Raw genomic sequence first — 27,411 nt, 5'->3', positions numbered from 1 at the left:
AACACGGTCATCCTTGCACATGGGAAAGACAGATGTGAAGGGGCAGCTAAATTAACAGCAGCTATGGCCAAAATTTCCAGCTGACTCTCTGAGTCTTGTCTGACACTCAATATGAGTAAAACTGCTTGCATGTGTTTTTACATTAGGAAAAATGGAAGTCAACCAGGTATCATGGTAAAGGGGGAAAGGATCCAGATTGTGTCACATTTTAAATATCTAGGACTTACCACTGACTCACAGCTGATGTTTAAGAAACATGTGAAACAGGTGTGTAAAACTGTAAAATTCAATTTAACAAACTTTAGGTATATTCGAAACTAGCTCCCCCTAGAAGCAGCAAAAATGTACATGCATTCAATGATTTTCCTCACACATTTCATACTGCATTACAAGCTGGTCACAAGTTGGAAAAACAACACTGGCCCCAAAGCAAACTCTTTACAAGCAAACACTCAAGGCACTGGACAAAAAAAACATCATATTACCACCACTGTAACATCATTCAAAGGCTAAATCTCCTGACCTTTGACAGCTTTGTGTGTCTTGCTGATGTTTGTCTAGTGTACAAAGTGATTAATAGTCTGGCTGCTCCTCCATTAAAAGAGTTCATACAACTGCACTTGGACAATGGGAGGACAGCTAGGATGACCAACGGGGGTGACTGTGCTGTACAGCTGAGTTTGACAGATCAGCCTTCTCTGTCAGAGATACAAACTACTGGAACTCAATACCAAGTCAGATAAGATTTAAGATGAAATCATGGCTAAAATCAACCCAATCATGTAATCATCACACATAAACTCAAACTCAAATTATGAAATCCTGATATATTTTAATGTGATAGTGTTATTGTTGTTGTGGTGGTGTCTTAGTGTTGTAGTTGTATTGTTGTTGTTATGGTTGTGATGACTTGTTATCTTACTATTGTTACTACTGGGGGGTGTACTACGAAGCAAGCTCAACGCAGCCAGGCTTTCTTTGCATGATCTGGATCGACAAAGCCTAAAACCACAATCAGAGATAATTGGTATCACAACGGTGGTTATCAACTCACTTTGTTAATCCAGGCTTTCGTCTTCAGACTCACATAAAGGGGCATTTGTTGCGTCATTTGACTCTTCTTCCACATGAAATGAAGCGATCGCAAGCCACTTAAGTCAAAATCATCAAGTTGTTATAATTAGGAGCTGTGGAAAGTATACTAAATACATTACGGCAAAAAGCAACATTGTGGCTGCAAATAAAGCAGGAAAAGAAGAATGCTGTCAGAAAATGACTGATGGACTAAATGCGGTCTTAATGCTGCCGTTTATTCTAACATGAAAACTGCACATTAAACAATAAAACTCCATACAGCAGATTTAAACATGATGAAGTCTGTCTGACACTGTCCTATGATGACACGTGGACATCACTGAAGTTTTTGACCAAACCAACGTAAAATGAGTGTAACTGATTTAAGATTGTCTGTGATAAATGATGATGAATTTTCTAATCAGTGATCTGAGCTGCAATATCACCAAGACAAAACAGATAACAGTAAAAAGTATTCGAAGTATCTGTATTTGCTTCATCATTGTTTTAGTGTGTGGATTATATACCATGTCAATTTAAAGTGTTAATATGATCTGGAGCAAACGGGAAAAATGATTCTGCATCACCAAACGGAGGTTACCATCATGACAGCGCGATGTATACCGTTTGTGCTAGTTCGGTAAAGTTGGAAAGATATTCACAGATTCGGACTTCCGGCATCAATAACTCATTAGTGATACGTTGTCAAAACATAAACGAGGCCTCTTTCCCATCGTTGTAAGGTAGACAATATGCTACAAGCCCAGTTTTATCAAAAGTAGCTGTCTTTCAAGCTGCAGAAATAACATTGGTGTCTATGAGCAGCCGGCTGTGAGACGAGTGGATAGGGACCGTCTGGAAATTGCAAAACCGCTACAGCAGCGAAGAGAAACACTACACAGATATTCAATAACTTCACTCTTAGACAATGTTGTGTCACCAAAATCACTGCAGCCATCAACTGGATGCTTCTGATCATACTACAACACTTGGTTTGATATTAAAAACATTTTTTCAGAACTTTAAGAAATTTTATTAATAATGAAATTTAATAACCTCTCTTTTATGTACTGTAGTGCCACCAAAATCACTGCAGCCATCAACTGGCTGCTGCTGATCATACTACAACACTTGGTTTGATATTTTTTTAAAAAAATCATAATTTAATGGAGGTTTTATTAATAATAAAACGTAATAACTTCTCTTTTATGCACTGTAGTGCCACCAAAATCACTGCAGCCATCAACTGGCCCCTGCTTATCATACTACAACACTTGGTTTGATATTTTTTTTAAAAATCATAATTTTAAGGAATTTTTATTAATAATAAAATTTTATAACTTCTCTTTTATGCACTGTAGTGTCACCAAAATCACTGCAGCCATCAACTGGCTGCTGCTTATCATACTACAACTCTTGGTTTGATATTAAAAGCATTTTTTCATAATTTTAAGAAATTTTATTAATAATAAAATTTAATAACCTCTCTTTTATGTACTGTAGTGCCACCAAAATCACTGCAGCCATCAACTGGCTGCTGCTTATCATACTACAACACTTGGTTTGATATTTTTTTTAAAAAAATCATAATTTAATGGAGGTTTTATTAATAATAAAATGTAATAACTTCTCTTTTATGCACTGTAATGCCACCAAAATCACTGCAGCCATCAACTGGCTGCTTCTGATCATACTACAACTCTTGGTTTGATATGTTTTTTAAAAATCATAATTTAATGGAGGTTTTATTAATAATAACATTTAATAACTTCTCTTTTATGCACTGTAGTGCCACCAAAATCACTGCAGCCATCAACTGGATGCTTCTGATCATACTACAACACTTGGTTTGATATTAAAAACATTTTTTCATAATTTTAAGAAATTTTATTAATAATAAAATGTAATAACTTCTCTTTTATGTACTGTAGTGCCACCAAAATCACTGCAGCCATCAACTGGCTGCTGCTGATCATACTACAACACTTGGTTTGATATTTTAAAAAAAAAAAATCTAATTTAATGGAGGTTTTATTAATAATAAAATGTAATAACTTCTTTTTTATGCACTGTAGTGTCACCAAAATCACTGCAGCCATCAACTGGATGCTTCTGATCATACTACAACACTTGGTTTGATATTAAAAGCATTTTTTCAGAATTTTAAGAAATTTTATTAATAATTAAATTTAATAACCTCTCTTTTATGTACTGTAGTGCCACCAAAATCACTGCAGCCATCAACTGGCTGCTGCTTATCATACTACAACGCTTGGTTTGATATTTTTTTTAAAAAATCATGATTTAATGGAGGTTTTATTAATAATAAAATGTAATAACTTCTCTTTTATGCACTGTAATGCCACCAAAATCACTGCAGCCATCAACTGGCTGCTGCTGATCATACTACATCTCTTGGTTTGATATGTTTTTTAAAAATCATAATTTAATGGAGGTTTTATTAATAATAAAATTTAATAACTTCTCTTTTATGCACTGTAGTGCCACCAAAATCACTGCAGCCATCAACTGGATGCTTCTGATCATACTACAACACTTGGTTTGATATTAAAAACATTTTTTCAGAATTTTAAGAAATTTTATTAATAATAAAATGTAATAACTTCTCTTTTATGTACTGTAGTGCCACCAAAATCACTGCAGCCATCAACTGGCTGCTGCTGATCATACTACAACACTTGGTTTGATATTTTAAAAAAAAATAAATCATAATTTAATGGAGGTTTTATTAATAATAAAATGTAATAACTTCTCTTTTATGCACTGTAGTGTCACCAAAATCACTGCAGCCATCAACTGGCCCCTGCTGATCATACTACAACTCTTGGTTTGATATTAAAAGCATTTTTTCAGAATTTTAAGAAATTTTATTAATAATAAAATTTAATAACTTCTCTTTTATGCACTGTAGTGCCACCAAAATCACTGCAGCCATCAACTGGATGCTTCTGATCATACTACAACACTTGGTTTGATATTAAAAACATTTTTTCAGAATTTTAAGAAATTTTATTAATAATAAAATGTAATAACTTCTCTTTTATGTACTGTAGTGCCACCAAAATCACTGCAGCCATCAACTGGCTGCTGCTGATCATACTACAACACTTGGTTTGATATTTAAAAAAAAAATAAATCATAATTTAATGGAGGTTTTATTAATAATAAAATGTAATAACTTCTCTTTTATGCACTGTAGTGTCACCAAAATCACTGCAGCCATCAACTGGCCCCTGCTGATCATACTACAACTCTTGGTTTGATATTAAAAGCATTTTTTCAGAATTTTAAGAAATTTTATTAATAATAAAATGTAATAACTTCTCTTTTATGCACTGTAGTGTCACCAAAATCACTGCAGCCATCAACTGGCCCCTGCTGATCATACTACAACTCTTGGTTTGATATTAAAAGCATTTTTTCAGAATTTTAAGAAATTTTATTAATAATAAAATGTAATAACTTCTCTTTTATGTACTGTAGTGCCACCAAAATCACTGCAGCCATCAACTGGCTGCTGCTGATCATACTACAACACTTGGTTTGATATTTAAAAAAAAATAATCATAATTTAATGGAGGTTTTATTAATAATAAAATGTAATAACTTCTTTTTTATGCACTGTAGTGTCACCAAAATCACTGCAGCCATCAACTGGATGCTTCTGATCATACTACAACACTTGGTTTGATATTAAAAGCATTTTTTCAGAATTTTAAGAAATTTTATTAATAATAAAATTTAATAACCTCTCTTTTATGTACTGTAGTGCCACCAAAATCACTGCAGCCATCAACTGGATGCTGCTGATCATACTACAACTCTTGGTTTGATATAAAATATTTTTTCGTAAGTGAAAAAGATGATGTCATTGCTGCCGCAAGGACACTCTGTTTAAACCAATCACACAAGGATACAAAAGTGTGATGAAGCCACTAGCCAATCAGGAACACCTTTCAATTAAGCTCTACCTCAGATCTTTTCAGTCTGCATAACCTGCATATCACCATGAAGGAGAAGATTATGATTATTTTTTATTATTATTGTGATTTTTTTTAAAAAATATCAAACCAAGTGTTGTAGTATGATCAGCAGGGGCCAGTTGATGGCTGCAGTGATTTTGGTGGCACTACAGTGCATAAAAGAGAAGTTATTACATTTTATTATTAATAAAATTTCTTAAAATTCTGAAAAAATGCTTTTAATATCAAACCAAGAGTTGTAGTATGATCAGCAGGGGCCAGTTGATGGCTGCAGTGATTTTGGTGACACTACAGTACATAAAAGAGAAGTTATTACATTTTATTATTAATAAAACCTCCATTAAATTATGATTTTTTTAAAAAAAATATCAAACCAAGTGTTGTAGTATGATCAGAAGCATCCAGTTGATGGCTGCAGTGATTTTGGTGACACTACAGTGCATAAAAGAGAAGTTATTACATTTTATTATTAATAAAACCTCCATTAAATTATGATTTTTTTTAAAAAAAATATCAAACCAAGTGTTGTAGTATGATCAGAAGCATCCAGTTGATGGCTGCAGTGATTTTGGTGACACTACAGTGCATAAAAGAGAAGTTATTACATTTTATTATTAATAAAACCTCCATTAAATTATGATTTTTTTAAAAAAAATATCAAACCAAGTGTTGTAGTATGATCAGCAGGGGCCAGTTGATGGCTGCAGTGATTTTGGTGGCACTACAGTACATAAAAGAGAAGTTATTAAATTTTTTTATTAATAAAATTTCTTAAAATTCTGAAAAAATGCTTTTAATATCAAACCAAGAGTTGTAGTATGATCAGCAGCAGCCAGTTGATGGCTGCAGTGATTTTGGTGACACTACAGTGCATAAAAGAGAAGTTATTACATTTTATTATTAATAAAACCTCCATTAAATTATGATTTTTTTTTAAAAAAATATCAAACCAAGTGTTGTAGTATGATCAGCAGGGGCCAGTTGATGGCTGCAGTGATTTTGGTGACACTACAGTGCATAAAAGAGAAGTTATTACATTTTATTATTAATAAAACCTCCATTAAATTATGATTTTTTTTAAAAAAAAATATCAAACCAAGTGTTGTAGTATGATCAGCAGCAGCCAGTTGATGGCTGCAGTGATTTTGGTGGCACTATAGTACATAAAAGAGAGGTTATTGAATTTTATTATAAATAAAATTTCTTAAAATTCTGAAAAAATGCTTTTAATATCAAACCAACAGTTGTAGTATGATCAGAAGCATCCAGTTGATGGCTGCAGTGATTTTGGTGGCACTACAGTACATAAAAGAGAGGTTATTACATTTTATTATTAATAAAATTTCTTAAAATTCTGAAAAAATGCTTTTAATATCAAACCAAGAGTTGTAGTATGATCAGCAGGGGCCAGTTGATGGCTGCAGTGATTTTGGTGACACTACAGTGCATAAAAGAGAAGTTATTACATTTTATTATTAATAAAACCTCCATTAAATTATGATTTTTTTAAAAAAAAAATATCAAACCAAGTGTTGTAGTATGATCAGCAGCAGCCAGTTGATGGCTGCAGTGATTTTGGTGGCACTACAGTACATAAAAGAGAAGTTATTACATTTTATTATTAATAAAATTTCTTAAAATTATGAAAAAATGTTTTTAATATCAAACCAAGTGTTGTAGTATGATCAGAAGCATCCAGTTGATGGCTGCAGTGATTTTGGTGGCACTACAGTACATAAAAGAGAAGTTATTACATTTTATTATTAATAAAATTTCTTAAAATTCTGAAAAAATGTTTTTAATATCAAACCAAGAGTTGTAGTATGATCAGCAGGGGCCAGTTGATGGCTGCAGTGATTTTGGTGACACAACATTGTCTAAGAGTGAAGTTATTGAATATCTGTGTAGTGTTTCTCTTCGCTGCTGTAGCGGTTTTGCAATTTGCAGACGGTCCCTATCCACTCGTCACACAGCCGGCTGCTTATACACACCAATGTTATTTCTGCAGCTTGAAAGACAGCTACTTTTGATAAAACTGGGCTTGTAGCATATTGTCTACCTTACAACGATGGGAAAGAGGCCTCGTTTATGTTTTGACAACGTATCACTAATGCGTTATTGATGCCGGAAGTCCGAATCTGTGAATATCTTTCCAACTTTACCGAGCTGTTTGAGTTGCTGTTTCAAACCAAGAGTTGTAGTATGATCAGCAGGGGCCAGTTGATGGCTGCAGTGATTTTGGTGACACTACAGTACATAAAAGAGAAGTTATTACATTTTATTATTAATAAAACCTCCATTAAATTATGATTTTTTTTTAAAAAATATCAAACCAAGTGTTGTAGTATGATCAGCAGGGGCCAGTTGATGGCTGCAGTGATTTTGGTGACACTACAGTACATAAAAGAGAAGTTATTACATTTTATTATTAATAAAACCTCCATTAAATTATGATTTTTTTTTAAAAAATATCAAACCAAGTGTTGTAGTATGATCAGAAGCATCCAGTTGATGGCTGCAGTGATTTTGGTGACACTACAGTGCATAAAAGAGAAGTTATTACATTTTATTATTAATAAAACCTCCATTAAATTATGATTTTTAAAAAAAACTGTGCATAAAAGAGAAGTTATTACATTTTATTATTAATAAAAATTCCATAAAATTATGATTTAAAAAAAATATATCAAACCAAGTGTTGTAGTATGATCAGCAGGGGCCAGTTGATGGCTGCAGTGATTTTGGTGGCACTACAGTACATAAAAGAGAAGTTATTAATTTTTTTTATTAATAAAATTTCTTAAAATTCTGAAAAAATGCTTTTAATATCAAACCAAGAGTTGTAGTATGATCAGAAGCATCCAGTTGATGGCTGCAGTGATTTTGGTGGCACTACAGTACATAAAAGAGAAGTTATTAAATTTTTTTATTAATAAAATTTCTTAAAATTCTGAAAAAATGCTTTTAATATCAAACCAAGTGTTGTAGTATGATCAGCAGCAGCCAGTTGATGGCTGCAGTGATTTTGGTGACACTACAGTGCATAAAAGAGAAGTTATTACATTTTATTATTAATAAAACCTCCATTAAATTATGATTTTTTTTTAAAAAAATATCAAACCAAGTGTTGTAGTATGATCAGCAGGGGCCAGTTGATGGCTGCAGTGATTTTGGTGACACTACAGTGCATAAAAGAGAAGTTATTACATTTTATTATTAATAAAACTTCCATTAAATTATGATTTTTTTTAAAAAAAAATATCAAACCAAGTGTTGTAGTATGATCAGCAGCAGCCAGTTGATGGCTGCAGTGATTTTGGTGGCACTACAGTACATAAAAGAGAGGTTATTAAATTTTATTATAAATAAAATTTCTTAAAATTCTGAAAAAATGCTTTTAATATCAAACCAAGAGTTGTAGTATGATCAGAAGCATCCAGTTGATGGCTGCAGTGATTTTGGTGGCACTACAGTACATAAAAGAGAGGTTATTACATTTTATTATTAATAAAATTTCTTAAAATTCTGAAAAAATGCTTTTAATATCAAACCAAGAGTTGTAGTATGATCAGCAGGGGCCAGTTGATGGCTGCAGTGATTTTGGTGACACTACAGTGCATAAAAGAGAAGTTATTACATTTTATTATTAATAAAACCTCCATTAAATTATGATTTTTTTTAAAAAAAATATCAAACCAAGTGTTGTAGTATGATCAGCAGGGGCCAGTTGATGGCTGCAGTGATTTTGGTGACACTACAGTGCATAAAAGAGAAGTTATTACATTTTATTATTAATAAAACTTCCATTAAATTATGATTTTTTTTTTAAAAAAATATCAAACCAAGTGTTGTAGTATGATCAGCAGCAGCCAGTTGATGGCTGCAGTGATTTTGGTGGCACTACAGTACATAAAAGAGAGGTTATTAAATTTTATTATAAATAAAATTTCTTAAAATTCTGAAAAAATGCTTTTAATATCAAACCAAGAGTTGTAGTATGATCAGAAGCATCCAGTTGATGGCTGCAGTGATTTTGGTGGCACTACAGTACATAAAAGAGAGGTTATTACATTTTATTATTAATAAAATTTCTTAAAATTCTGAAAAAATGCTTTTAATATCAAACCAAGAGTTGTAGTATGATCAGCAGGGGCCAGTTGATGGCTGCAGTGATTTTGGTGACACTACAGTGCATAAAAGAGAAGTTATTACATTTTATTATTAATAAAACCTCCATTAAATTATGATTTTTTTAAAAAAAAAATATCAAACCAAGTGTTGTAGTATGATCAGCAGCAGCCAGTTGATGGCTGCAGTGATTTTGGTGGCACTACAGTACATAAAAGAGAAGTTATTACATTTTATTATTAATAAAATTTCTTAAAATTATGAAAAAATGTTTTTAATATCAAACCAAGTGTTGTAGTATGATCAGAAGCATCCAGTTGATGGCTGCAGTGATTTTGGTGGCACTACAGTACATAAAAGAGAAGTTATTACATTTTATTATTAATAAAATTTCTTAAAATTCTGAAAAAATGTTTTTAATATCAAACCAAGAGTTGTAGTATGATCAGCAGGGGCCAGTTGATGGCTGCAGTGATTTTGGTGACACAACATTGTCTAAGAGTGAAGTTATTGAATATCTGTGTAGTGTTTCTCTTCGCTGCTGTAGCGGTTTTGCAATTTGCAGACGGTCCCTATCCACTCGTCTCACAGCCGGCTGCTCATAGACACCAATGTTATTTCTGCAGCTTGAAAGACAGCTACTTTTGATAAAACTGGGCTTGTAGCACATTGTCTACCTTACAACGATGGGAAAGAGGCCTCGTTTATGTTTTGACAACGTATCACTAATGAGTTATTGATGCCGGAAGTCCGAATCTGTGAATATCTTTCCAACTTTACCGAGCTGTTTGAGTTGCTGTTTCATTTTTACATTATATGGATTCGTTCGGTGATATTACGAACATACAGCTCAGTAATGTTTCATTGTTAACCTCCTCCCTCAGTTTAAAAGCTATATCGCTCATAAACAATCTTGTTCAGACAATAATTAGACGATTTAATCATAAACTCTGAAAATAACCTACTCCCGACCAGGTTATGAGTTTAGTATAAGTTACCATGGTGATCTAGCAGGTTAAAAGAGAGCCACCTTCGTGACACTGAAAATCCTGGTTTTAGACTCAACATAGCTCGCTAACACATTAATCTCGCTTCGTAGTACACTCCTCTGAAGCTGTTGTGTCATGAATATGTTATGTTTTGTAATTGTGTTTTTTAATATTATAGTGTCTTTTAGCAGATAATTGATTCTCTGTTTCCTGCCCAGGGACTACAGATGAAAAATAGCTTATAGCTAACTCTGGTGTGGCTAAGTAGCTGTGCACTGTCCCTGTTAAATAAATACATAAATAAAATAAATAAAAACATCAGACTTCCCTTTCTTGTGTGACAGACACTCTGAGGTGGTGTTCTACCATTGTGAATCATAACTGGCCTGTGGAAACGTAGTTTCCTTTTCATATCAAATCGAATGAATACTGGAAATACTTTTATATTAATTGCATGGATTGTATTCCTTTTTGTTCAAATAATTAAAAGATGAATTGAGTAAATAATTTATTGATTGATTCATAGACACACCGACAGGCAGACTGACTTTTTGAATAGATGTGAGATCGAATAAATGAGGCACTTGGGCATAGCTGATAGTGTATCCCGCTGGAATAGGTGGATTTGGAAACACCTTGAATAAATTAAATTGTTCCTCGCACATTCCACTCACGCTTTAGATCAGCATAGATAGGGCCCATTGTGTCTGTGTACTTTGGAACTTCAGGTGGTTAACGGACGCAATAATTTTTCTGTCTCTCAGAGACTCCAACCTCTCTCTCAGATTGCCAACATTTTCACAGCAAAACAGTACATGTTTTTAGCAAAATGTTCTTTTTTTAGTCAGCCACTAAATCTTGATTGAACTGTTATGGCATTTAACATTATGTTAGCATGAGTGTATTTTTTAATCTGTGTTAATGTTGCTTATGAATGTTTAACAAAGTCATATTAATCTGCAGGTGGCTTCGGTGGATTTCTCCATGCAGCTGACCCTCTCAGCAGGTGAAAGCCGCTGGGTTTCTCTGCCAAGTGGATCTGAGCTGCGGGAGCAATTTGTTACTACGAACTCAGCAGTTCGAATCTCATCTAGTGCTGAAATCTCTGTGGTGTCTTTCAACCAACGCTTTGCCACAGGAGATGGCGCAGTGGTTTCTCCGACAAGAGAGCTGGGTACAGACTACTTTGTCTACACACCTGCAGGAGGCGTGAAATACATGGACAAGCTACTGGCTATTGTTAATGGCGATAGCCTCAACCAGATTACCATCTTACCTGGTGCTCCTGTGACACTAAGAGGTGGATTTAAGTGGCAGAGAGGGAAGCCAATCACCATTACTCTGTCACCCTATGCATCCTACCTTGTACGAAGTCACTCAACATTGACAGGCACACGGATTCGATCGCAGAAGCCTGTAGCTGTCTTAGTAGGTCATCAGTGTCTGTCTCTGGGCTTTAGGTGTGAACATGTGTATGAACAGCTTCCCCCTGTGGCAAACCTGGGTAAAGAATACTTGGTACCCACGTCCAAGAGCTTTAAGGCCAAAAACTTCGCAGTGATAGTAGCTACTGAAGACAACACTGAGGTGACACTGCACAAAAACAAACAGTTGAGTTGAATATTCATTCATTCTGATATACTGTTGAAGGACAGGGCCTGATAGTCAATCAGTTCAATTACTGATTACTGTTGCCTCTGTATGACCTACATAACCAAAAGAAAACATCAGCGAGAAGATTCACTTTTTCTGTATAGTTATTCTTAACACCTGCCACAAAGTCTGAATCTCCTTGAAATCAGATGAAATCAGACGATGTTTGTATTTTACCAGGCAAAGTTACAGTTACAGTATGTTAGCTCGTGAAATCAACAAAATCTTAAAGTTCCTTGTAGCTGCTTTAAGAAAACACACAGACAAACAAGTCATAAGCAAATGAAGAAAACATCTTCACAACTTTAAAAACACATCAGCAAAATTCTGAAAAAATATGTATAAGGGTCATAAATAAATAGCCTGCAAATATGGAATACATGCAAATGTAGAAATGCTGCCTCCCTCAAAACATATTTGCTATTGCAAATTAGTTGTATATAAAAGTAATTTCTAGGAGACAGAGTTGTCATGGCCCCAATCTTGTCCACTGTGCCTTTGCCACTGTAAGGTCAAAATCACCCATAGCTGGAGCACTTCCCAATTACTTTTTGTACTGGCCTGAAATACAATATTCATACATTTGTTTTCATTACTGTAAAATCACCACAGAATGAGCTGGTCAGAGGGCGTTCCACAGAGATCGCCATGCTGAACTGCTGAAATGTTTCTACAGTTGCCCAGACTAGACAAACCGAACACTGGCTCTAGAGAGCATTTCACATTTTCATGAGTCTCACAGCCACTGTAATTTCTCCTACATACAGAAAGGAGAGGTTGAGGCAAGTGGTATTTAGCTGGTTGCAGTCTACAATCTCACCACTAGATGTCACTAAAGCCTACACACTGGTATTTTAATGTCCGTGTTTTCAGTCCTCTTTACGTTTGTATTTTTGCTTTTGGATGTGTTTTGCCCTTATTGGCCACATGGGAATATTTTTTGCAATTTAGGATTTTATGAAAAGCAAATTAATTATGTTTCAATTAATTATCTTGACTTGATACTAAATGTGAAACCTCATTGACCTTGGAAACTATGTAGGTTCACTGTGTTCACCAAAGAGGAAAGACTTTATCATAAGAAGGGTGCTCCCATGGCTCAGTTGGTAGAGCGTTCGCCCCATGTACCGAGGCTGTTGGTCCTCTGCAGCGGTCGCTGGTTCGATTCCTGCTTGTGACCCATTTGCTGCATGTCATCCCCCCTCTCTCTACCCCCCTTCCTGTCATATCTTCAGCTGTCTCTATATAAAATAAAGGCAACCCCCCCCCCCCAAAAAAAAAAATAAAATAATCATCACAAGAAAAAGATCAAATCAGATATTAATGTTGCTGAGTAATGTGGGTGATTCGTATAAGGCGTAGTCCAAGTAGTCAAGGGAGCATCTGAATTCCTCGGGGATGTTCAGATGGAAAGCACAGTTAGGCTTGAAGTGGCTCTGTTACTTCAGCAGTGGCTAAAAAGGATAGAGAACCTTTATGGATACAAAGTTATTCATCAGTCCTGCTGATGGAAAAAAAATCTGGTGTAATACCTACTATCTCATAATTTTGAAGTCTTTTCTTATAATAATGAGATAGTACATCATTGTTATAAGATATGGAAGTCATAATTACAAGATTAGATCTATTTATTTATTTATTTATTTACTGTTAATGCATTGATTTTATATAGAAACTTGTACTAAAATGTCATTAAGTTGTTGATCACCTGACCAAAAATGGAATTTCAGAATTTTCTGTGATTTGGAGATGGTTATGATCTCCCCAAAAATATGAACACCTATTATCACATTACTAATAATAATTTTACTGTAAATACATCAAAATATTTTTTCTCAATTCATCTAAACTTAAACTACAGTTGTCTAACCAAGAAAATATCTTATTTATTCCAACAGGAAAATACGGAGAGCTGGAGATTTCTTGATGAAACCATTTGTCAAACAGCCATTGATTGTCAAGAGCAACAAGAAAGTAATGGTGCTGCTCCTCAGCAACAATATTCCACATGACCCTTTCCTAATAACACTGACGCCTACGTACAAGCTTGCCACTGATTGGGCAGTGGAGACAGTGGGCGGGCTACAAAGCACTGTTGCTATTCTGTCAGAGAGGGAGGGGGCAGGCAGCGTGAAGGTGTGTCTGAAGGGAAAGTGTCTCTCACCTAGGTGGCATAAATTCCCGTCAGATAATCTCTGGGTGTGGTCTAATGTAGCCATGGGAAATCAGCAGAATCATGTGACAGTGGAAGGTGATGCCCGTATGGCAGTCTACGTCTATGGTGGAAAACAGCGCCACGGATATGGCATTGCTGGAATTTGTTCTGAAGGTACACACATACACAGCACAGTTCCTCTAGAAGAGCTTTCACTGTCACATTTCCATAGAAGGTTGATGAGGTATAGTGTATATGTGATTATCAAATGAAAACACTTTAAAGCACAATAAAATGTATAAGCTATGTTGCCATATGTATACATGTGCAGAATGCGTTTGCATTTCCTCTAGGTGACCTTTCCCCTGCACCACCCAAGGATCCCTGTGAAGAAGTAAAATGTCGAGTAAAGGAGCGCTGTGTGAACGGAGCATGTGTCCCTGTTTCCACTGCAACCTGCCGTGTGATGGGTGACCCCCACTATGTCACATTTGATGGTCGACGCTATGACTTCCAGGTAGGGCCTATAAATAATATCTCAATATTTTTAAGTTATGATGCGATACACAATATGTATCGCAGTATTCTTTGTCACTGAAATAACATACTGTAAATTGTCAAATAGTGCCAACATATGATGATCTTATAGAATAGGAGATAAAGTGATATCTAGTCTCATATCAAAATATTTGTAAAATATTGATACATTGCCCAGACCTACTTCCAGGTCCAGTTGAGGCCAACAGACACATAAGGCCCTATCTTATGCTGATCTAAAGCACAAGCAGAAAGTCTGAGGAACAATGGATTTAATTTATTCAGGGTGTGTCCAAATCCACCTTTGCCGTCTTGTGCCAGAGGCGCAAGTGATATTTTGCCCTGCCTAGGTACTTGCATCACCAGTGCATACACCTATCAGGCGTGCCCAAGTGTCCTCATTAATGCAAAGGTCGATTTCAGGCCGAACATGCAATAAACCAATCAGAAAGTCAGCTCTCATCACCTTTAAGAGGCAGGTGCACCAGCAGTACAAGCAGTGGCAGCATGATGGAGGATTTACCTGGAGGAAACAAAGAGAAAAGATTTTCAAGCGAGAAGGGACAGCGTGAGTGCGTGCAATATATGAAGACAGCAGGACGTCTCCAAAGCAAATGCTATTAAAGCTATAGTGTGAAGTGTTGTGATGGGAGGACAGTGACACCCCAGAGGAAATAGTGCAAGTTGAGATGAAAAGAAAACACAGAGCAGTGTGTCTATTGCAAAATTGAATTAGCTTACCACAGTAACACTTCCACCACTGCTTTTCGTTGATGCTCCATTGACAGATCATTTTGCAGACATGAAACATGCAGGCAATGAGTTGAAACAAAACTCAGCATGGAAAAGGGGAAACTCAGTGGTTGTTGTAGCATTCAAATAAAGGGGTCAGGGTCCCATACCTGCTCCCCATCATCTCACTTCATTACATTGACACACCCCTTTCAAACTGACACCTTCTGTGTGACTAGGTAAGCCCATCCCTTAGCCTGACAGCCATGTAGGTCAGCCAATAGGGAGACAGCATGACATAATATAATGTATTACAGTAATGGGCGTCAGAAAGTGTTACCAACAAGAACAATGGCCGCATGCCATTTAACATTGACACTCTGTGACTTTGGGCTGTTTGAGATGAACATTAACAATCATGATAAAAACATGGTGATGCAGAAGGATAATATGTGACTTAATGTTGTGTCTCGTGGCACAACACCAAACAATACTTAAGTGATTGACCACATATTTATTTTCCAACCTGACATGTACACCTTTTGAGCAACATTTTACTTGAGACTTTACAGTGTGACCTTCATTCAAAGACCCCTCAATCCATATTGTCTTTAATCAGCAGTACATCAGGTTTTGTGTTGAAAATACACAGACCTATTTCTACTGGACATACAGTGATTATTAATGTAATTAGAACTCACTGTACCTGGTGACTTTGTGAGATGAGATGCCAGAATGATTACAGATTTTGTTTTTCAGGGTTCCTGCACTTACATTGTGACAACAGTCACAAAGATGGCATCTGACCTTGTGCCTTTCACTGTGACGACAAAGAATAACCACAGAGGTAACCGTCGAGTTTCATTTGTGAGGACTGTAACTGTCAGTATTCACCAACAGACCATTGTCATCGGGGCACACAGAGGACGAGTTCAGGTAACATTTTCCCTAATCTGCTGTCTACTTTCTGCTGTAAAAAGCAATGCATGTAATAATCAATGCAAAATGTTTAAATATAAAAACAATCATTCTGAGAGTGAAAAAACAAAAAAGTAAAAAAAAAAAAAGTCATTGCATCAAGCAATCTTCTCAAATGCTATCACTTTATCCTTCGTAAGTATTCATAAAAATAAACTTTAATGCATTTACACTAATTTTGAAAACCATAATTAAGGAGGACCCCAAATTCATCTGTTAGTTCCCAATTTCTATCTATAGCTCTACTGTCACTGTTTTTTCATATTTCTGTGTAACCGGTATTGGCTGAACCCAATTACATCCTCATCAGAGAACGGATCTTCCTCATCTGAGGTCTCAGGAGGATGGGCCGGGAGGGCCCTCTGGCTGGCACCCCCAGTAGCTGTGTTTCTTTTCACACAACTATTCAGACAACTGTGTCCTAAGATGTACTTTTATTGCAATACAGTTTTTTTTTCCACCATTGTTCATACACAATGTTGCAACACATAGCCTACAGTTTGTTGTTTTGTTATCACCTTCAGGTGAATGGAGAACTTCAGTACTTGCCTGTCAAGCTGTTGGGTGGCCGGGTTTCTGTAAGGCAGAGTGGCATCTATGCTTCCCTCAGCACTGACTTTGGCCTAACTGTGAATTATGACTGGAACATGAGGTTATACATCACAGTGCCATCCTCCTACTATCAACACCTAGGAGGTCTCTGTGGAAACTACAATGGAGACAGGACAGATGACCTGCCTGAACCAAAAGGTGAGGAGGGGACATTTACGGACAACAGGAGATGGTTGGATGGAACAAGTTGTCCAATATGGACTGTATGTATGAACTGTACACTATCTCAGATTTAATTAAAAAAAATGGAATTATTTTTCACTGTTGTATTTGTTTATTTTTGTTTATTTGTGTTTATTTCAGTTTGTCTCATGGTGGTTGTTGTAACTGCACATCCAGTTCTAATGTGTATGTGTATGTGTACATTCACCTTGTATGTTCCATCTATCACCCATTATATTCCTACAGAGTAGGGTTTTATATATTTGGATGGTATGATAGCTAATACCAAACTGATCACCTGTCAGTTTAATGGCTGCCATTTTAGTAGTTACTTTCCAGTCACTGATTTTGAGAATTATATTCACTGAAGATGTGGTGTGGTCAGCAGTCATTTGGTGTATGGATGAGCTACGTGTTACTGAAACTAGCTGTACTGTGCTGATTGTATAGTCATGTTGAATGTCATGAATCATAATTTCAAACAGCAGTTTTCATTTCATCTCTTACAGGCTTCCGTATCTCAGCTGTGCTGAAAATGATCCAGCCATGGAAGGTGAATGATACCAATTTGTTTTGTCATGATAACTGTGCTGGTCGCTGTCCCAGATGTTCACTAAAGCAGCAGGCCCACTTCCGCCAACCCAGACTCTGTGGGATTCTGACAAAGGCAGATGGACCATTTTCAGTCTGCCACAAAAAGGTTGACCCTAATTTGTACCTGGACAACTGTATCTACGATGTCTGTATCAATAAAGGTAAGCCGGGAGGGGATCATGTGATTCACAATTCTTGAATCACAGAGGTCCTTTCTTGATTTAAACTGAAGAAATGCAAAATGAATCTAAGCCATGCTGCACTGTTTCTGTAATTGTGCAAACACAGACAAAAGCAAGCTTTATTATGTACTGTAGGTTGGACAGTTCTGTAATTGACACAGTTGCTATTTTCTTGTGAAGGATTTAAATGCACACAAACATCTACAGAGGGACATTTAAACATCAGGAATGATGCCAGCTAGCAAAGACACAGAGAAAGAGTGTATTTGACTGACATTTTTTAGAAGTCTATTTTATTTGATTTAATGGAAATGGAATATCCATATAATTTAATGCATTTGTTGCTGTGATTCATTCCTCACTACTAGCAAACTCTTACAAAAACACTGGAACAGATATCATTAGAAATACTGGAAAACAAATTAACTCCCTGTCACATATCATATTGTTAACTTTCTGTTGTGTGACTGGTTTCAAAGTTTACATTTCTTCTTCACAATGACATGACACTGACTGTATCTGATTGTTTCCTTTACATAACACTTTAGTAGAATTTGGTAAGGCCTATGACATATAAGGGGAATTCAGGGTGATTCAAGACCCTGCAGCCCCCTGTTGGGGTTTATTTTGCAGTAATGACTGGTTCACCAGGCCGGTGTGCATTATCATACTTATTACACAGTTACTTACAAAACAAAGAGGATCAATAGTTTCACACAAAATATTCATCTAAAAATCATTTTGCTTCTCTAGAGCCTATGATCAGACCTGTGTCAATAGCAACAGTCTATTATGCAGAAATAACCGACCTTAGAATACTGTAGCTGACCAGTCAGAACTGATTGAAGAAATCCATGAAATAACGTGTTTTACCGCATCAGACATGAAATTCTGGAGGGGTACTGGTTCTTTCATTTGAGAAAAGTGGTAGCATTTCATCTGTAGAGGGAGTCTTGTATTGGTTTCCAAAGCTCCTTTTACCTCCCGGGTGGACACACTATTTTCTCCCCTTTCCAGCAGAACCACAGATGCAACCCACAAAAATACTAAGGCCTGAGCACAGAGACTCTCTCTCTCTCTCTCTCTCTCTCTCTCTCTCTCTCTCTCTCTCTCTCTCTCTCTGTTCTCCTGCACACATGAATTCAGTTTGGCTTTCCAGCAACACATCAGAAAAAAAAACAAAAAAAAAACAAAACAGAAAGACAAAATCATCTAATGTTCATTCATGTTTGGTGGTATGAGAGGAAATGCCTCTGCAGTTTAGGGGATCCAAAGGGCGACTTGTTGCAACAAATTTCTTTGATGTCTCAGGATGTCAGCATCAACTGTGTAATTTTAAGAATTTCTGAAAATAATAATGTATTCATGTGTATTGTGTTTGTCCAGGTGCAACACAGTATCTCTGCGATAACCTGAAGAGTTACTATGATGCTTGTCTGTCAGAAGGAGTGAAAGTCAGCCCTCAGTGGAGAATGGACTCCAAATGTTGTAAGTCACTAAGAAAAATATTCACAACAGCAACAACTTATGATGTACAAACCAAACTGATGGGCCTCTAGTCTCACTTGGTGTGGCGTAGCAGTATGTGGTGGCAGAAAACCGCAGCGTGGGTATATGTAGTACTGAATGAGTGAAAAAGTGTGGCTTATTCAGTATGAGCTGTAACAGGCTTCTCTGTGCATCTTGCAGCAACATGCAGCTCTAGGACAGCAAATGTCCACAGAGCAAAAGTGACTAGAGCACTTTGTTTCACAGCTTTTAATTGTACAAACAGTGAGTTCATCACTCAATCTGGAACAGTTGTACCAAAACATTAGTCTCTTTGCACGATCATAGGCTGTGAGTGTCCTCTCAGCTACTGTTATCATGAACATAATCACAGTTACACAGAAATGGCAAGTGTTGATCAAATACTACTTGCCTCCAGCTGCCGACAGAAATCCTTTGAGACACACTCATCCTATCATCTGAAAATAATGATAAAGAAATATGACACCTGGTACACCAGCCAACATAATAACAACCCACAATCTCATTAGAAAATATCACAAGTTTGGCAGAGCAAGTCAAAACATGTCAGAGCAACACTCTGAGTAAGTTAGAAATAACTTCCAGAAACGCTGCACACAATATAGGCTGTGCATGAACATGCATGAAGTCCACCGTCTACTTTCTCTTCCACTTTCATTGTTTTGAGGGACGTAAATATTCTTTCAATTTTTTTTTCTGTACAAGCAAAACACCTCTTGTAATAAGGGTTTCTCTGCAGCAGGTTCAGCACCATGGACAGTGCATGGACAGGTTGATGGCTAAGATCTTTTCCAACTCTCTTACAGACATTTAATTCAAGTTTGGGTAGGGTTCACGAGGTCTTAAAAACCCTGATTTACAATAACTTAAAGTCCCCCTCCACTCAAAAAAGTGCTTTTGTCTTGTTCCTACAGTTGAATGTTTGAGTTTCACTGTGCAGAATGATTTATGTGCAGAGTCTGACACTCAGCCTGCATTAATATTCATCTGCTGTGGTGATCTGTGGCATCACAAATAGTTTAGAAGCCAGTCATGGCTTAATATGCAGCTTGTGGAAACTCAAAGCCTCCAGTGCACTTACACTGAGAATGGACTGTTCAGTGAAGTGGGAGATATCTTGTGTCCTGCTGTTCAACTTTTGGGATGACATACATATTTCTTTGTTTATGGATTTTTTTAATGAGAGAGAAGGCTTAGATGTTAATTTAAGGATTTTAACAAGATAACAAGGCTTTTTTGCATAAAAACTATATCAGATACATTATTATTCAAAGAAAAGTATTTTATATACATCTATAACAGGAATCTTCAATGACTGAATTTTGTTATCATTTATTTGCATAAAAAATAGACTTAATTGTGACAATAATCACAGAGAAAAAGTGAAAGAGAAAGAGAAAGTGGAAGAGAAGGTAGAAGACAGACTTGTTAATGCGCAGCCTATATTTCACACAATGTTTCTGTAAGTTATTTATAACTTACTCAGAGCACTGCTTGGTTTAGACATAGATATAATAATGATAAATTTTATTTATAGAGCACCTTTTTTTAAAACAAAGTTACAAAGTTCATGATGTGGTAGATCCAAATCAAAACTATTCCAGAATGGGGCAAGTAAAATCATGCAGTTAAACAAAATGAAAATGAAGCAATAAAGACAAATAGTAATAATATAACAAACAATTAACAAAAGACACAACAAAAATGGTGTGCTAATAAAATAAAAGGCTTTTTAAAAAAAAGATAAGTGATGGAAAGTTGAAACCTGTTGCCTTTAGTCCTTAACTGGGACTCAGGAACAGCCAGCATAGCCCTGCCTTAGGATCTGAGGTCGGTCCTGGCTAATATGGCAGGAGCGATTCAGCAAAGTAATGGGAAGCTAAACTATGAAGTGCATTACAGGTGATGATCAATTAAAATAAGAGATCTTGTCTTTTGGTATGGGTTATAAGCCTGCCAGCTGTGTTTTGTTTTAGATATGGACTTGATTTCTGGCTCTGCCCTGAATACAATGAGTTGCAACCTGGATGAAATAAAAGCTCAAAACATGACTATGATGATCAATGCTCTCAACTTTCCCCTCCCCAGACCTTCACTGTCCAGCAGGCAGCCACTACGAGGCATGTGGTTCAGCCTGCCCTGCCACCTGCACGTCAACAGACAGTGAGACACAATGTAAGGCCCCCTGTGTGGAGGGATGCCAGTGTAATAAAGGACGAGTGGTTAGTGGAGACAGGTAATGTAGTAATGATTACTAAAATTAAAATATTAATCTGGCTCATATAGACTATTCCTATATAGATCTATACATTTATAGATTAAAGGAAGGGCAAACAAAATGTAGAAAAATAATATTTTTGACTTTCATGCATGAAAATATTGCCAAGTTTATATTATACCATCCCATATTCATACCAAGACAGGCCATTAGTATGAATAATTGTACATTTGGTGATCACAGATTGATTAATAAAACAGGATTCCCAAAGAGAAACAGGCTGTTTGTTTGTTTTGCCTTTGTGTAAGGCAAAAAGTATACAGCAGCCAGCAGGTGTACCTGATTTGTAGTAAACTGGCTAAATAAATGATTAGACACCAGATATCATCAAAAGTCAAGATTAGACAACAGAAGTCATTAACAGGAAAATTATATCCCAGTTAACAGAACTAACTAATTCACCAGCAAAACCATAAAAGACATGAACATGGTCTTGGATGTCTTTTTCATGCATGTTTGTGTGTTGCATTTCAGATGTGTACCTAAGTCTAGTTGTGGCTGTCAGTATAAAGGCAGATATTACCCATCAGCCACCACTTTTTGGGGTGATAACACCTGCACTACCAGATGTAAGTGCCTTAATGGGAAAACTAAGGTAAGTATGTGTGTGTGTGTGTGTGTGTGTGTGTGTGTGTGTGTGTGTGTGTGTGTGTGTGTGTGTGTAATATTTAAGCTCTCAAGGTGTGAAGACTTGCCATCACCTTGCAGATGTGTGGGCACTATCTGCAACAATTATTGTGTGCATAGAATCACAAGACGTCCTGTCTGTGCTGCTGTTGTATTCATTTTAACACTTCTGATAATTTAATGATCTGAAACAGGTGTCACTTGACATGCTCATTTAGCAGCACGGTATTTACCCACTGAGCCCAAAAATGGGTGAGAGCAAAAAAGTCCGTAGAATATTTTCACATCTAACTTGGTGATGGATTGTTTTATTTGCTAGAACAGTGAAAAGACAAACTATGATGGTTTTGGTGGGTTTTATCTGGTTTGAGTTTGTATTAAATTAGTTTAACTATACATATGTATATAAAGGTAAAAGAAATTTACACAAAGGTTTATTGATCAATATTTATTCTATCCTGTGCTGTTCTTGTTTTCATCTCTATTACTGTGATCTGATATCCTATTCTATTTTTTCCCTTTAAAGTGCATATCAGTTACCTGTAAGAAGAATGAGCACTGTGCCTTGAAGGGGGGTATAAGGGATTGCTATCCAGAATCCTATGCAACCTGCCAAGGCACTGGAGACCCCCACTACAGAAGCTTTGACAATCGGCGGTTTGATTTCCAGGGCACTTGTACCTATATCCTGTCTCAACTCTCCAAGGGATCAGGGGACCTGCAACCATTCCAAGTGCTGGTCCAAAATGAGAACAGAGGGCGTAACAAGGCTGTGGCCTACACCAAATCTGTGTCTCTTACTGTATTTGGCAACATCACTGTCAGCATGAGTCGTGCCCATCCAGGACAGATACTAGTAAGATCAGTCTGCCTACTGCAGTATTTCTTTGTCCTTGTCACTAAATCTCTGTGTATTACTCTGTAGTGTATTGTTACAGTAGGCTTCTGCAGGTAGGGTCAGCCAAAGTACAGTGAAAGTAAGTTTTGTTTGTTTGTTTGTTTTTGTTCTTCAATTTAATTTACCTTGAAAAATATATATTTGCTTTCTTTGATAGACAGTGTGATTGTGTAAGTGTAAAATTTAAGAAATCATTCAATTTTTCATGTTCTCATTTAAGAACTATTGTATTTCTGCACTGCAAATATTAGCTCAAGCAAAACACATGTACAGTCGAGGGCGCATATTTGAAGACACATAATGTAATGGCTAAAGACATACTCAATATTTCAATATTTATACCTCCATATATTTCATTTTACCATATGTTTCTTGTGATAAAAGATAATTTCAAATAATAACCAAGAAATAAATTTATTTCAGTTTTTATTTACTGGGATGAATTTTTATTGCAGCAGTTGATTTTAACCAAACAGACCTCAGAGCTTTTTGACCTGAATTCCATCACCATGGCCACACTGCCACCAGGGTCCAGGATGCAATGTCCTGGACCATGTTTACACAAACTACAAAACCCACCCCCACCTCTATTTGGGCAATCAGACCAGATTTCCCTGCTTCTCCTGCTTTCCACAGTGCTGACAATGTGAAGCACCTACTGCAATGCCACCACAACTACCAGATACAACCAGCAGAGATTTGCAAAGTTCCACCAACATTAACATGACCTCCATTGTATGTTGTCCCAAATTGAAACAAGATTTCAAGAAGGACAACCTAATTGAGGAAACCTGAAGCAATCAGCTGTTATATCTGTAACAGCTGGTTACAAGTTGCCAGCTGGCCAATCAGATATGAGTATTCACTCAGAACATGTTATATTATTAATTAACCTCACCCTCTACCTCCAGGTAAACAGTCGGTCAGTGAACCTGCCTTACTCCATAGAAGATGGCAAGCTTTCCTTGTATCGGCGTGGTTACTTTGGCATTGTGACAACAAATTTTGGCCTGATGCTCAGGTTCAACTGGAACAGCCATGTCAGCTTGACTTTGTCCAGTTCGTACTCTGGTGCTACATCTGGTAAGTTGGATGTGTCTCACAGGGCTTGTTTTTTTTTTTTACTCAGCAGTGTTTAAGCAATCAACATAACATGACAGCAGCACCAAGATTAACAGTTCAATTCCGTTAGATTCAGTTCAATTCAATACAAACTTTATTTTGGACTCACAAGAGGATCCATAGCAATGATAAAAAAAAAAAAAAAAAAAAAAAAAAAGACAGACTATAAAACAGCCTGCGTTTAGCTCCATTCAATTTTTTTATCAGGTCATCCATATAAACATTGAACAAAATAGGTAACAAAATTCCACCTTGGTGAACACCATTGTTTAAATACAAGGAGGCTGACACTGCATTGCCCCATTAAACCTTCTTTGTGTGATGGGTATACCAAAAGACTAGCAATCTTATTATATATCTAGGAACACATTGAGTTTAACAGCCATGTCTTTAATGACAGGAACTAAAGATACAGAGGTGATAGAATTGGGAAAGATTCCCTGAACTAAAAAAGCAGTAAAAGACACCAGAGGACCAGAGGACAAAGCCTATGACTGGCATTCTTTAGATGTTTTGCTGTGATATAAGTAATGCAACACAGTGGCAACACCATTTGACTTGCACAGCCAAAAATGTCATTATAAAAGCACGGTGTCTGTAATTGTGTGTCATTGACATGGTGCTGCTGCACACAGGTTTGCAAGCACACATGAAGATAATCCCAAAAGTTTAAAAAACCATCCATAATTGTTTCGTGAAATGCTGCTGCAGGGGGGGCTGAGAGGCAGGAGTAAACAGTGACCTCTGTTCCCCTTTAGAAGACACTGTCTGATGACAAAATAAAGCACCAGTTGTTCTAAATATAGCTTACATTTAAACTGATACTGACCTTTTTGGGTGGTCCTTTCTTTATGTGCTAAAATACATTTTGCTGCAGCCTGTGTCTACAGCTGTCCACAGCAGGACATTATCAGGCGCCATGTTGGGAATAAATATCAGGACCAATAAACTATCGATGGATCATAGTTATATGTGTCTACATCAATATTACCATATTAGTTGTCCTATATTGGCTACAAGCATAAATCTGTATTCTCAGGCAAAGTTTTTTGATAAACTTTACTGGAAAAAGTAAATAAACATTTAAAGGGTCAGAAATGTTCTTTGTTTTTGTTATAATAATGAAGTCAATAAGCTTCGATTAGGTTAGAACCATGGAATATTGAATCATCCATCTTTGCTCACTACATCTTAGTCTTTCCTAGTACTTAGTGAAATTCATATTGATCTTCTCACCAGAAAGCAAATAAGTGTATTTCAAAAATGTTAAACTTTTCCTTTAATAGTGGGCACAAGTGTCATATAAGATTGAGTGCATCATAAACCCCTCTGTCTATGATTCAGATTATCTTCATCCTTCTAAACATTTACAAGAATGAAACTAAGCTGTGTATTAATTGTGTGACTAATGTGTTTTTGCCTGTTCCTCTTTATCAGGTTTGTGTGGAAATTACAATGGAAAACCTGCTGATGACTTACTGAAATCTGATGGCACCCGGGCTAAACACATTAATGACTTTGGACGCAGCTGGCAGGTGTGTATTAGTTGGACCCATGAGTATCTCACACAAACCTTAAAGTGATCTGAAAAACAGATGAGCAAAATCCCAATTAAGGCATACACTGTAGAACCACAAAACATGCAGATACTCCATCTAGGTCCAGACACAGTGATGCACAGTATACAGTATACTAAGTATGATGCTTTGTCCCCAGCTCAATAAAACACATAGAATAATGCTTACATATCAAAAGAAGTCATGCACTGCAGTTGCCTACTACAAACCTTGATACGAATACCATGACCTGGATGACTGAGAATATTCACAGACACATTATCTAGTGGCATTAATAATTATTGAGGCAGAAAACATTAATCAAAAGTGCACTGTGAGGGTAAAATGCAAAGTTACCATATTTTAATCTAAGTGCCAATAGTCCCAATATTTTAATCTAACAAAGTTTGTGAAAACAAGTAATTTGGTGTTTTCAAAAACATATTCTGTCTGCTGAAAGCAGCTGAAGGCATGCACCACAGACTTACAAGTACATGTATGCACACCGTAATGTTCAATACAGTAGGCTTAATAAACTTAATGATCATTCAGAGTGAAATAGCAAAACTCTACAACAGCTCTCACCCACTTGGTGTGAGGTTTCGGATGGATTCTTCTGGAAATTTTGTCCGCCTTTCTTTAGTGAGGGGCGCTTTTTGCCACGACTAACTGCTGAAGGTAAATCTGTCAGATTTCACCCAGAAGGATTTCAGATAATGTATTAATCAAATGTTCCTGCACTCTTTGGGCTTTCACTTGTCTGAGATTCTAAATGTTGCAGCAAACCTCAGTCCAGTGTATTTTATCCCTCCAGCACAGTGTACAATTTGCATCGTCACTGTTAATATATTACATTTTTGCACATAAAGCTGCTGACAGATGTTGTGTTATATATGTGCTATATATTACAATATAGCATATGCAATGACTTTATTTGTGGTCTTTTCAAAAGCTAATTAAAATTATTAGTCTTAGTAGTTTTACAAGTGCATTTTTTCCTGCTTTGCCTCAAGACTGGGGGGTCACTCCACCTCAAACTTCAACTCTGGGGGCCATAAAACTCAAGGCTCCCTCATAGATGGTTGCTATGTGTACTGGTCACTGCATCACCGTTATGTTTAGGAGTAACTGCTATTGTTACATGAACTATGTAGATGTCCCTGAAGAATAAGTGTCACTGAATAGTATAATGCACCTCATATTTATGATACAGAATAGATAACTCTAACTCCTAACCCTAACCCTAAAATTCTGTCTCCCTACTCTGCCTCCTCTCTGCATCAGCATAATATTTTTTACAACCACCCTGCCCATGACTGTATGTTTTTACACATAAATGTCATTGAATCCAGGTAGGAGAAGATGCAGGCTGCACAAGTGACTGTCCTGATGGTAAATGTCCTGAGTGTGCACCTGCACTGCTACTACGTTACCAACAGCAGCGATACTGTGGCATCATTTCTGACAAGTCTGGACCATTTAGGTAGGTACTTGTGCAGTTTCCAGGGTTACATGGAAAGACTGAGGAGCAGCTCAACCAATTTCAAAGACAAAATATAGTCACAAGCAGAAATGAATGGGGTCCAAGCAGATTGCAAGT

At 36.5% G+C, this 27,411-nt stretch overlaps 1 protein-coding gene across 1 annotated transcript in view; it reads left to right on the top strand.

The window, feature by feature from the left end:
- LOC146321046 (IgGFc-binding protein-like) overlaps nucleotides 1–27,411 on the top strand; it is a 59,539-nt gene that overhangs the window by 4,344 nt on the left and 27,784 nt on the right. The window contains exons 3-15 of the mRNA XM_084725825.1: nucleotides 11,159–11,805; nucleotides 13,747–14,177; nucleotides 14,357–14,520; nucleotides 16,032–16,208; nucleotides 16,775–17,000; nucleotides 17,534–17,779; nucleotides 19,187–19,288; nucleotides 21,419–21,566; nucleotides 22,083–22,203; nucleotides 22,762–23,091; nucleotides 24,045–24,216; nucleotides 25,693–25,790; nucleotides 27,164–27,294. Coding sequence (XP_084581951.1) covers nucleotides 11,159–11,805; nucleotides 13,747–14,177; nucleotides 14,357–14,520; nucleotides 16,032–16,208; nucleotides 16,775–17,000; nucleotides 17,534–17,779; nucleotides 19,187–19,288; nucleotides 21,419–21,566; nucleotides 22,083–22,203; nucleotides 22,762–23,091; nucleotides 24,045–24,216; nucleotides 25,693–25,790; nucleotides 27,164–27,294 — 2,993 coding nt within the window. The remainder of the gene's footprint in view (nucleotides 1–11,158; nucleotides 11,806–13,746; nucleotides 14,178–14,356; nucleotides 14,521–16,031; nucleotides 16,209–16,774; nucleotides 17,001–17,533; nucleotides 17,780–19,186; nucleotides 19,289–21,418; nucleotides 21,567–22,082; nucleotides 22,204–22,761; nucleotides 23,092–24,044; nucleotides 24,217–25,692; nucleotides 25,791–27,163; nucleotides 27,295–27,411) is intronic.

Source organism: Lutjanus erythropterus, chromosome 9 (assembly GCF_056507025.1).
Source record: "Lutjanus erythropterus isolate fLutEry1 chromosome 9, fLutEry1.hap2, whole genome shotgun sequence".
Lineage (NCBI taxonomy): Eukaryota > Metazoa > Chordata > Actinopteri > Lutjaniformes > Lutjanidae > Lutjanus > Lutjanus erythropterus.
Note: the sequence above shows the minus strand (reverse complement) of the source record. Positions and strands in the feature narration are given on the sequence as shown.